General features: G+C 37.4%; 1 protein-coding gene across 1 annotated transcript in view; it reads left to right on the forward strand.

Annotated features, from left to right (window-relative positions):
* LOC109410900 (uncharacterized) overlaps positions 1–13,628 on the forward strand; it is a 325,034-nt gene that overhangs the window by 131,093 nt on the left and 180,313 nt on the right. Inside the window, exon 3 of the mRNA XM_062857398.1 lies at positions 8,043–8,187. Coding sequence (XP_062713382.1) covers positions 8,043–8,187 — 145 coding nt within the window. The remainder of the gene's footprint in view (positions 1–8,042; positions 8,188–13,628) is intronic.

The following is a 13,628-nucleotide window of genomic DNA, read 5'->3' on the forward strand; positions in this document are numbered from 1 at the left end:
AGAGGAATCGCTGCAACAATTTCCAGAGGAATCCTGGAAGAATTCCTGGAGGAATCCCACGAAGAATTCCTGAAGAAATCTAAGCAATTTTTGAGGGAATTCCAGGATGAGTTTCTAAAGATATCCAAAGAGGATGTACCAAGGAAATAGCTGAAATTTTTGAGGGAATTTAAAATCTAAAATTCCTAAAAAGAGAACTCTTTGAGGAATTCCTGAAGAAACCCCATGAGGGGTCTCAGAAGCAAACCCAAGAGGAATTCCTAAAGAAATCTTCAAACAGTTTCTTCTGGAGGAAGTCTTGAATTAATTCCTGGAGGAGTTTCAGAAAGAATTCCAGAAGGAATTTCTGAAGGCATCCCAAGAAGAATTATTTAGGGATTTTTTTAAATAATCCCTGAAATTGTCCTTGAAAGAATCACAGAAGGAATTCCCGGGTGAATCCTTGGAGGAATTCCTGAAGAAACCCCATGAAGTCTCCAGGACACTGGCGTAGCCACGGGGGGGGGGGTGGTTTAGGGTTTTAACCCTCCCCCCCCCAGAGCCAAAATTTTTTGGAACAAATTTTCAGTATAAAGCGCTTTGCGATGAAAAAATTTTTCGGCTGCGTCGCTATTTTTAAACTACGAATACAATTGCTCATTACAAAATGTAAGTGTCAAATCAAAAAAGTTTCATTGACCGTTGAAAACCCATCCCAGAGACAATTTCTGGCTATGCCACTGATCCAGGAAGTAATTCGTGGAGGAGTTTCTTAAGAAATTTCAGGAGAGCTTTCTTAGCGAATTCCTGGAAGAATTTCTACAGAGATCTCTGGATAGAAATCTGAAATAATCCATGCCTGCAGTAATTAGGGGTTTTGACCCCATTTCCGGCACAACATTTAAACTAAATTGTGCATTATCTAAATTCACAATGAAACATCCGTTTTCGTCCACTTCTTCTTCCTGAATTAGATACCTTATTGCGTGAACTTGTTGAAAACAGTGGTTGTTGTGAAGATTTTCTGCCCTAAAGTTGATTTTGAGCGGGTTTACTGCACCTAGTCCAGCACCAATTCTCGGCACCAGTGCCGAAGTTCCAGCAAAATCAAATGGGGAATCACTTCGGCACCCATCTTTGTGCTGACGAAGTGCACTCGCCTGCGTGTAATATTTGTTTTGAACACTTCAGGCCAAACATGTCTAAAGGTCCAATCTGCAGAAAAGAGGCTCTCTTTGGTTTTCCTCTCTTTCGTTAATATCTCAGCTGTTTATTTGAATTATGATTGTCTCCTTGCATGGAACGATGGTCAAAACAATCGTCTTTTGATTTGTACTGCAAAAGTAGTTGAAAAGTGTACCATTACATTGCAATAATTGAAAGAGAAAGTGAACAAAGAGAGCCTCTCAAATGCAGATAGGACCTATTGAAATGTTTGGCCTGACTTGTGCGACTTCAGAGTGAACGTGTAGCTCATTGACTGTGGATCCCGTTGCGTAAATATTGCGGGAGATGATTACCTACGGAAGTGGGTTTGGAAAATATGCGGCAAGTGATATTTTGATTTGTTTTTTTTTTGTGAGGTGCCGGGAATTGGTGCTGGTGTCGAAGTAGTTCGAAACCCTATTTTTGATTATTTCTTATCTTAAATGTGATGTTGAACAATGTAAAGCTAAGTGTGTACTCACTTTTTTAAAGAATTTCAGGAGTGCATAAAAACAAGGTTGGTATACAGTCTATTCGACACAGATGAAAATCGTTCAACTGGCATCACTGACCCACGGACGCGTGCCTCGAATCTCTCAAGCGGGGATTATTGTTTATTACCAGCGGCCATAATTTCTATTTTTCTTCTAGATTAATAGCACCAGATGAAGTGGGGCATTAGGTTGGGGCTTTTTATGGAGTCTACAAATCATCGGGGTTTCAGGGTTTGCCGTCGTCGCCGCCGTCAGAGGGTCGTGGGGTCATGAAATTCCACGTATCGAAACTCTATAGACTTAATTGCGCGTATCACTGGCTGTGGGTAGACCGCAAACCAGCACCAACCGGGCACCGTTTTGCACCGAGAGTTGTAATCAATTCGCTGTCCACATTCCATGTTTTGTCGACACTTTTTCATGTTTATGCAAATTAATTGGTTTGATTTTTAATATCGTACTAGTTGAATAGGTGTGCGGTCGCTGGATGCAGCCATTACGTTTATTCCCTGCCCACGGTGTGTCTGGTGGAGAACATTAATTTAAAAAAATCGGTATTGCTAAGACACCCACCAAGCGAAAGCTAAGGGTCCCCCCTTTCATTTGAGACTTAAAGGAGAAAGTTCTATCGGCGGGTCTAGAACAATTTTTTTTTTTTTTGAAAAAATATGATATTTTTTCATATTTTTTTCGAAGAACACATTTATGACAAAACACTGTTTTTCCATTGCAAGCATAATTTTCCGACGATATATGTTTTATATTATGTTTAATATTCTTCACATAAAAGCACAATAGTCCCATGTGAATGGGAAATCCAGCAGATGACAGTTTTGTGTTTATGGACAGTGTGGTGAAAGTACTAGAACAGTGAGTATAAAATCGAGTTATATGCTGTTCCTTTGAATTCCAATCTAGATTCCAATAATGTGTTTGCATCCTATGACAGATGCGTATACGTCTTTAGGGTCTCGTATTTGACTAGCACCAGCAGGTCACCAATCGACCACCTTTACAGCATATACCGTCATTTGGTTCTTCAGATTTGTGCTCTTGAAATTTCGGGGTGTGACTTCGTCATATATTCTTCTCAAACAGCTTCTCAACTTCAATGCGCGTCTGGTACTCAAGACACATGTTTTATTTCGTCTTCTTCGTTCTTCTTCTTCTTCTTCTTCTTCTTCTTCTTCTTGGCGAAACGTCCCTACAGGGACAAAGCATGCTTCTTAGCTTGTTCTATGAGCACTAGACCTCTTCATAAAAAATGAAATTTCTGGAATTCAACCAGTCACCCCCACATCTGAATTGTAATGCTAAAACAAACTTCTGGTCAAATTTTCAGCTAAATTGGTGAAGATTTCGAGGTGCCTCAAGTCAAAAATGTGTTATTTGGTTATTTTTTACCTTTAAAAAATGCCCATGAAGGCTAGACGCCATATAAAATATCGCGGCCGCCAGTAAATGAAAGTTTTTTCTATTCCTTATAACTTTTGTGAACATTATGTGCTGATCGGAGAATGTTTTGATCATATTTATTCGATTTTCAGTCATGCAAGTACCCTAAAAAGTTACATTTTTCAACAGTTTTTGTTCTACGAAATTCAAACACACTTTTTTTTTTAACAAGTACCAAATAATTAAATAATTGCTCATATTTTTCTGCACAATATTGCCATACATCATTTTCTTATCCGATCTACGAAAAAAATCACAAAAATCGAAAAGTAGAAGCTTTCCTGAGTTTTTTTATATCTGGGGTTGACGCAACTGTTGGCAGACAGAATAATCAAACATACCTAGTAGCTTTGCTTTTTCTTGATGATTGCGATGATTGATCATTGATTCAAGTGACAGGTAGGCACAAGCAAACATTTCTTTGACAAAAGTGACGTATAATGTGTCACAGTAGAATGTGAGGATTGGCTCAGATGGTAAGGCTATGGACTGGCAAACCAAAGGTTCAGAGTTTGAGTATCGTCATTTTTATCGTATTTTTTAAATATCATCATGCTGAAAATATCACCTTGCAAATGCAAAATAAACGAATCAATTCATTATTCCAATTTACCTGACCTTGTAATCTGTTTTCAATCGATGGCTGGTGTAGGGAAAACGCATGCATGTACGCATCACTCCGACAGAACTTTTATGTTTGCGTAGTTACAAATCGAACACGCTATCTAATTTATTTCTCAATCCGTAATTCGGCCCTCACTGGGTAGCTGGGTAGCGGATCATATCCGCTCATTAAAATCATAAAATTTTCCGTCGTTAGGTTAGCGTATTAAATTGTAGGAAAACCAACTTTCACATGTTGAAAAAAATTCATTCAAATTTCATAAAAAATACGATAAAAATGACGTTACTCAAACTCTGAACCTTTGGTTTGCCAGTCCATAGCCTACTTTTCGATTTTTGTGATTTTTTTCGTAGATCGGATAAGAAAATGATGTATGGCAATATTGTTCAGAAAAATGTGGGCAATTATTTAATGATTTGGTACTTGTCAAAAAAATTGTGTGTTTGAATTTCGTAGAACAAAAACTGTTGAAAAATGTAACTTTATAGGGTATTTGCATGACTGAAAATCGAATAAATATGATCAAAACATTCTCCGATCAGCACATAATGTTCACAAAAGTTGTAAGGAATAGAAAAAACTTTCATTTACTGGCGGCCGCGATATTTTATATGGCTTCTAGCCTTCATGGGCATTTTTTAAAGGTAAAAAATGATCAAAAAACACATTTTTGACTTGAGGCACCTTGAAATATTCACCAATTTAGCTGAAAATTTGACCAGAAGTTTGTTTTAGCATTAGAATTAAGATGTGGGGGTGACTGGCTGAATTCGAGAAATTTCATTTTTTATGAAGAGGTCTAAATGAGCACTGTAGAAGATGTAATAAGAATAAATGCAATTGTTTGATTTGTTTGAAATTTTCTTATTTTATCTCCTACAAGCACTTTCACAGTTTTTAAGGACAAGGTATTTGGAGTACATAGCTCAAAATTTCTAGAGCACCGTTTTTTAGAACCGTTGAACGGATTTGGATGAAAATACATCACGCTGATTGTTTAGTGGTTGTCAACAGCGTGATGCATTTTAATCCAAATCCGTTCAACGGTTCTAAAAAACGGTGCTCTAGAAATTTTGAGCAATGTACTCCAAATACCTTGTCCTTAACTAAAAACTTATTTTGCCAATTACAATTTTGCATGTGTATAGCGTGTGACGCACGAAAATACTGCATGCTCATTTAAGTCGATGAAATTTCCTTCACGGAAAGGTCCTGGACTGACCGGGAATCGAACCCGTCATCCTCAGCATGGTTGTGCTGGGTACTCACGCCTTTGCAGCTGTGGCTTTATGGGCACTTTTCGTTTACAAAAACAAATCATTGGTGAACAAAATCGGTTTACTGTTCTGGTCACTCGTTGACGCCGGTTTCCATCTGAATGGTAGTTCATGAATATTTGAGAGCTTCATCTGATCAGCCTGATCTCTGGGTTTTGCCCGCAAATATTCAGCAACCTCAGCAACTTTATGAGAAGTCTGAATGATGTTCAACAAGTTTCAATGTACTTCAGCTTTAGTGCAAACAAGCTGCTTGCCTTTGATCATCTTCCTGTAGCATCTAGAACACAACTGCAACGAGCAATTTCTTTCTGCGTCATCGGTAGTAGCGCTAGTTCTGCCACGTTTGCCCTTTATGAGAAGTTGTAGTTCTTGCAGAACTACATATTTCACAAACAAGGGCCGCAATTCCATGTAGAAGGTTTCAAATAATATGTAAGCTCATAGAGAGTAAATCTTATGGGTATATGGTGGCGAATGAGATAAATTAAATGAGCAATTCCGAACTTTTTTGTGGGGTAGTACTAACTGCTATCTCTGATATCTTTCAGAAAAAAAGTTTTCATAATATCAACAACCTGCAAGTAGAAACAAGAACAAGTTAAGACATTTTCAATCCGTTCTGATTAATATGTATGTGCTCAGACAGCAAATGTTACTAATATGTTTTATGTCTAATTACCCGTTATTATTGATTGATTGATTTGTCTTTATTAAAGAGACTTTCAGCCCTTGGCTGGTTCGTCTCTACCCGTTATTAGACAATTTTACTAAACAAATCTAAAACAGTGAATATTAACTGCTTTCGATGATAATTGTGGCGGAAAAACACTTCTTCAAACACAAAACGTACTCTTTGGTTTGGTTTTCCTCGTCACTTAGGGGGTTCTTGTCGTAGTTGTTTCTTTAAAAGTAAGGAGCTATACCTAACTGCAATAGTCTAAATTAACTAAAAATGTTTAAGTCTTAGGTACCATAAAGGTGCACAAATTGAACAAATACCGGCATGTGATAATTCTTTCCGAGCCACGGCATACAAGGATATAAGACAGACCATCACATTGATAAAATTGGTGTGGAGTTCTAGATCGTGTTATTCATGCTTTTGAACGATTTAAATTGCATCATAAAAAAACTTTTAGTTTTCCGAAATGGATTACCTTCCAAATGTTGTGCCCCGTTATCCGAGCTACTTTGATGTATGTTCTAGTTTTGTTGACATTACTCGGCCTACTTTGATCGTAAAACTGTTAAATCATAAGACACTGTCAATAAAAATAAGAAAATTGCAGCCGCAATAACTACTTCCACATAAAAGTCAAAGTTTATTTGTATATATGCCCAGGTACTGCTGAAATTCTATTCAACTGCCTTAAATATTTTTTTTTGCACTTTATGTCTAAGCAATATTTTGTAAGGAAAATTTTTAATTTTTGATTTGACCCGTTTACTCTTTTAAAAGGACACATTACTAATGGGCGACCTCATACAAGCCCATTTGGCTACACTCAAGGTTGAAAAAAGAAAATACACAAGCCTCAAAGATAGTAATATTTGAAAAAAAAAATTGTTCTAGACCCGCCGATAGAACTTTCTCCTTTTAGTCTCAAATGAAAGAGGGGACCTTCAGCTTTCGTTTGGTGGGTGTTTTAGCGATACCGATTTTTTTAAATTAATTTTGTTCTACCCGACACACCGTGCTGCCATTGAGTATTACATTGACCTATGCCACTAATTACACTGGGAAACCCTTTGATGGTAACGTTATGTTGCACTTTATCTGCATGTGCGCGACTGAATCGGTAATCAAGTGATTTCCGTGATGTCACGATTGCCAGCTTTAATAAGGTGTTTAACATAATTTTAAATATTCAACACGTTGTGGGTGGAATCACGTCCGTAGTAATGGTCATTAGGAGAACGGTGTCCAATGGTTGTGGTGTAACAGGGATTGTGATGTGATGAATTTGAATTAACTTTTTTGTAACTAACCTTATGGCATTTTTTTTATTCCAAATGATGGATTATTTGAAATAGCAAAAATCAGTAATATCGTTAGTTATCGAGATTACATTATGAAGTAATTTTGTGCACAAACCCATCACAATCATTATTGATTTTCTCACGCCGACGAAAAGCCTCAACAGTAAATCACGTGCATTTACCGGCATGATTCATCGGTTTCCTCATTCGAGCACATAAATAAATCAGGTGAATGCTAAACATTGCTTTTCTAGGCATTTTTCCTGTTCACGTTCGTCGTCAGCATCGCAAGTCGTATCCTAGGTAGCAACCAACGATGGAAAATTTTCGGCTCATCATCAACTGGCCAAATATCCCCGAGAAATGTTCGTTCCGGCCCCAAACGTGTCTTATCGCAATCGGATCGGTTGATTATTAAGTGTTCCCTTTTGTCACTGAGAAGTTTCATGTTTCGTAAATTTTCCGACTTCGAAATCGATGCCCTGGCATTGGGCAGGGTAGAACATTTCATGGGAACATAACAAATCGCATTTCGTGGCAAATCGTAGTATGAGCTGGCAAGACGCACTTAGATTTCAATTGAACTCTCGAAATTTACAAAAATACATTTCTTTTTCAACAGCGTCCTTTCTATTGTTAAATGGGCACTTTAGAGGGTAATGAAGTTTTTTCTAACAACTTCTTTTCATTGTCTAAACTGACTAAGGGAATCAAAAGATTTAAAATCAAATTCAATTTCCCGAAAGAAGATCATGCTACTTTTCAATTGAAACTTGTAATGTTATGTCGCAACGACATTTTGTCCAAGTCCCTCGCACAAGAAGGAGTAGTCCTCACAAAGTAAACAATTTCCTAGCTCTGCACTTCTGCTGGTTGCCTGCCAAGCTAAACATCGTCATAGGTACCTTCCAAAGCTCTGATGACGCCTCGTTTCATCCAGTCAGCGAGGACCTGAACGCGAGCTGCCCGTTTTCCTAGAATTAAATAATTAACAAATATTTTCGACGTCCGTTTCACTTTCAGACCGATCCGGAGGGCAACGTGACCATGTCTATATTGGCATTCCGGCCGACGATCGACGACAAGAACAAATACCTCTCGTGCCGGGCGGAGATGGCCGTCATACCGGATGCCGGAAAGGAGGACGGCTGGAAGCTGGATATTTACCGTGAGTATTGTTATTTTTTTCCGATGCTATGTTTGAGAACAACAAGCTTAAACTATATGATAAAAATGTGCATCCAAGATATCATTATTCGATTCTTTTTTTCAATGTTTTAATCTGTTCTACTTTTCTTTGATAACTTATTTAGTCTTTCGATACTTCTTAAGGCATAATTAAGAACAAACGTCATGAAATCCCGCTTCAATAGTGCATCTAAACTTCAGACGCACAAATCTCAAGAAACAAGCTTCAAACAACAGTACATTTAATTATTCTGTTCTTCCTCACTTGTAATAAGCCTAATATAAGAAAACCAGATATGCTGGTTTTGTTTACGAAGAGATTTGTGCCCTCGAAATCGTGTGTAGGTACCAAAGTCGGCCATTTTGGCGGCCTTTTTTGAATACTAACAAGTCTGTCCTTGAAATGTAGTACAATTTTAGCAATGGTTGGTAGCTATGTATATTTTTGTTATGTTCAAATATACTTGATGACATTCATTCCTGAATGCCATTTGAACGAATGCCGCTTGGCCAAAAGGATCTTGTCTTCCCTTCTGAGTTCATTTGAACATTATTCGGCCTGACGGCATTCGGCCAAAACAACCGTGTCGACCAGATGACATCGGTCAAATTATGTTTAGCCAAATGGCCGGAACCGATGAAATTGATCTGAAAACATATTTATATTATATAAGATTTATATACAATGTTTACTATAATAAATATAAATGTATACTGATCATCTTAATATGAACGTTCTAACTCAGTAATAATTTGTAAATGTAGAGTAATGCGGGGCAAAAGTTCGCACCTAACAGACTTCACAAAATAACTATTGAACGAAAAGAAAATAATATCGTTTTTCTTCGTTAAACGGGTTCCTATCATGTTGCCTTCAAAACGTAGTACTAGATTTTTTCGCGTTCCTTTTGTAGTTTTAGTAATACAATTTTTAAAACAAGTACTCCAATGCGAACTTTTGCCCCATAGTGGGGGCAAAAGTTCGCATTATGCGGGGCAAAAGTTCGCACCTTGTACAGGGTAGTTTATTGGTGTGATGTTCATTTATTTAATGTTAATTCATGTTCATCTTTTCACTCTAGCCATGAAATCTGCTTCTTTCTGTTCTTAGAATTACGACCCAACTGGAATACGACCTGGTGTTCAGCTTTTGTATAGAGTGTGTTTTATGAATACTTCCACAACTATTAACTAAGAGCTGTCCTTTGCAGCATTACTGAAGTTGTCAAAATACATTGTGGGGTAATCATAGAGATACGTGTTGCACAAAATGGATGAAAAAAAAAATCAAATATGCAGTAAAACTGTTGAACGGGACTGTTATCGAATCTTATCCCCGTCAGTATGGTGATGGATTATAACTGTGAATTTACAAACTAAGCTATAAAAGACCCCGGTAAAATAGATGAACATAAGACCTTCAGAAACATACGAAAAGACACGGTGAGGATGACGAAGAAAATGTTTTAAATTTATTTTGTTGGCCATTTTACATACATTGATGTAAATGCGTGAACATAATGTTTGCTTTACAATCAATCTTCTTACAAAACTAAGTTCAGACCCTCTGTCGCAACGATTTCATGGTGCATACTACTCATATTATGCATATATAGTAGTTTCTATACGAAATTATCATTGCTTCAAAGATTCTGTAATTATATTGATGTACTAGACTCAGAAATCTAGTGCGAACTTTTGCCCCACAGCTACTGCGAACTTTTGCCCCACTGTCGAGGTTTTAACAATGTCCCTTTCTGCAAGAAGCACTAGTAGTTTAATGTTTATTCGAGTGCACCTCGCGAACTACTATGGAATAACGATTCTCCGACATAAAGAGGTCATGAGATTCTTCTTCTTTCTGTTACTACAAATTCTTAATCCAAAAGGTCCAAAAATTCTATCAAAACCCCTAGAAACACATTTTTTCGCATAACTCTGCCAAACCATAACGAAATCGTTCCAAATTTTATTGACGAGTAGCTGGCCTGATTATGTGTCGAACCTATACAGATTTGTTTGGGTTCTTAACTCGTGCTCAGAAAAATACCCACTGCGAACTTTTGCCCCGTGCGAACTTTTGCCCCGCATTACTCTAATGTGCAACGAATGAACATGTTAATGGTGCGCAATTTTGCTGCTGCGTGACTCTATTGTGCTTAGAAGATACACAATTTTTTCATGTTGTAACCCTTTGAAGACGGTATATTTGCCTTTATGGATGTATCACGTTTGTGAAGGTCAGTTTTCTCGGCTGGGCTAATGTGACCTATCCGTCTTCAAAGAGTTAAATCATGATCCAGACCCACCAAGAAAGCTCGTGTCTTCAACAAATTTGTAAAGGCTGTATTTGATAAAATTTGGACACAGAAAATAATGTATAACTTGTGGTTGCGTTTACAAAAATGGATATTTTTGACCAGGAATAGCATATTATGTGTAGCTCATACCATAACGATTTCATCAAAATCGGTCAAGTATAGACGCAGATGTTATCGATATCATAAAATCAAATTTTCGAAAATTTGGGAACTCATTTCAAATTAGTGATTAGGCTATAACTTTGTTGTTAGCTCGTCAAAACCTCTGGAAATTTGACTAGAAGTTTGGTACATAGAATCAATTAAGTGGTAAAAATTCCATCATAATCGGGTTAGTATTATTTTTCTTGTATTCAAAGCTCAAATCGCTGCAAACTAAATTTTAGGCACTTTTTATGAATTTTACTATTTTGACTGTACAACTTTCATGACGGGTTTTTTGGTCTAGTTGCTACCGCTTCTAATTCAGATGCAGAAGGTCCTGGGTTCAGTGTTGGGAATACCCACTTGCGAAAAGTTATACTCACTTGCTTTTATCTCAGTCCAGAAGCATGCTATCCAAAAATGATGTTTGAAGGGCTTTTAGATTGTAGTTTAATCTAAAAGTTTGCCGGATAAATCAAAAGTCGCAGACGTATACCAAAACCGTGAGAGAGCTGTGAGCACAAGGTGAGTATAAATTACACGAATTTTACTCATCTCGTACTCACAGCTCTCTCACAACTTTGGTATGGGGCTGTCCATAAACCACGTGGTCATGAGGGGGGGGTTCGGCCAATGACCATTTTGTATGAACAAATGAAAATTTTTGTATGGACTAATGACCACGCGGGGGGGGGGGTTTGAAAAGTCCCAAAAAAATGACCACGTGGTTTATGGACAGCCCCTATGCGTCTGCGACCTTCACTTTATTTGGCAAACTTTTAGACTAAACTACAATCTAAAAGCCCTTCAAACATCATTTTTTGATAGCATGCTTCAGGACTGAGATAGAAGCAAGTGAGTATCACTCTTGCAAGTGAGTATTCCCAACACTGCCTGGGTTCAATCTCTGGCTCGTCCGCTTCCTACTTCGTATCTTTCTATCTACTTTATCACTCTCCCTCCTGCATATATCTGCATCTCATGTATATTCCAACTTTCATGACTGCACATTGTCAATCAACGCATACAAGTTGTGCAACCAAGCGAACTGTATCGCTTCAGAGTAAACATCACACAATCTACCACTTTACACCTAGCATCCGTGCACCAATGCATGAACCCTGTGCCAAAATAAAGCATTTCTCACCAACACACCGACGACATCCGCATGACCTTGTGCAGGCAACAAGTGATTGCAATCATCACTTCCCTCCCCTCCCACACTGGTTCATTGTGTAAGTGTAGCTGATCTGGCGTAACTGGAGTAGCAACTGCGGTCAGTCAATCAAACTCGAAGCTCAAGCTCAAACAACTTTTATAACTGCCCCGATTGTTATTAAAATTTAACACAGTAAACCTCTATAAAAACTGTTCTTAGCCAAATTTGCCAACTGCTTGAAAACTTTCAAAGTTACAACTATATGAAACGCATTTTTGTTTATTGTGATTTTGTACCACATACGGTTATAACTTTGGCATATTTACACAACATTTCTTAATATATATATTCCACACATAGAATAATTTTCATTGAAATCGTCTCAGTATCTTTAGCTTCAGAGTAGAAACGGTAAGTAGTGATATTGAAAAAAAAAAATCCGCCAATACTCAACTGATTTTGATGTTTTTTTTTGTGGTATTAGCTACACAAAATCTGCGTGTACATTTCAAAAGGGCGTAACTGCATTTCAAAACAGTACGTTCCTTTGAAGCTGTGGATCGTATTTCATATTTCCCATGAAATCCATCCCCACTATCAGAAACAGGGGGATTTTAGCTTTCTTTTAGTGCTTATAGATTGTCCAAAAGATTGAACATACGATCCACAGCTTTGAGAGAAGGCACTATTTCAAAAAGCAGTTACGCCCTTTTGAAATGTTGGTGCCGAAATATGATATTCCTGGTTGAAAAATTTTTTGTGAACGCAATAAAACGTTGTGCATTATTGTTTGTGTCCAAATTTCATCGAATACAGTCTTTACAGAAATAAAATAACTAGGGACACTTCCCTATTGTGCTGATTTTTTTAACGCGGTGCTCAACTTCTTTAATCAACAATACATACATGGCTGAATATCAAATTGAATAGAATATTCTTCATCTATATAACCAGCACTAAAGCATACACCAACATGCGAAATTAATCATCTGATGTTCAACCTTTAAACAAATATTTTCTGACAGCTGACCCAAAAATGTTTTCGTGAAGTCCACAACGCTTGTTCAGCCTTAATACGGGCTTAATTCAACTTTTGTTCTTGACTATTCAGATACAACAAGTAATGCTTTTGTTTTCGAGGATACGTATACAATTGTGTGTGGTGCAGGTGCTAAGGTGAGTGACTATAAATCAGGATGTCCGAGTTCAATTCCCAGTTTTCCCACAGATTAATTTATACATTCCGAAACATCTCTTCTGGAAATAAAAGCAGCTAATGGTTTTTACACAACTGTTCTCTTTCAGTTTACCCTTGAAAAAGGCCAAATAAATTAGGCCGAAACGTCGGGCAATGCCAATTTAATCGTTTGGATTCCCTAGACTGAGAAAGCCAAAACCTCAAAAAAAAGCAATCGATAAATATAATTGATTACTGATTAAGCGAATATTAAGCCTTAAAACAGCTTCTTGAAGAACCTCAAATCAGCTAAAGGCTGAATACAATCCCCAAAATTAGACGTTAAGAAGCTGAATAAAGGATTATACCTCTTGTGCTCAGCTTTTGTTCAAATGAAGGCTGATTTATAATAGTTTCAGAAACGTTTGTACAGCATCAAATTGTTACCTGGGTACTGCCCAGATGGTTCGGTACCCTAGTAAATGATGAAAAGTGTGATCCACCACTACGTTGCGCTAGTTTATATTTTTTTCGGAAATCTTGATATTCTCAAATGATGTAAAATTTGGTAATCAATTCCGCTGGAATGTGAAGCTAGTATGCATACGAAATACAGCATT

This window comes from Aedes albopictus, chromosome 3, assembly GCF_035046485.1.
Source record: "Aedes albopictus strain Foshan chromosome 3, AalbF5, whole genome shotgun sequence".
Classification (NCBI taxonomy): domain Eukaryota; kingdom Metazoa; phylum Arthropoda; class Insecta; order Diptera; family Culicidae; genus Aedes; species Aedes albopictus.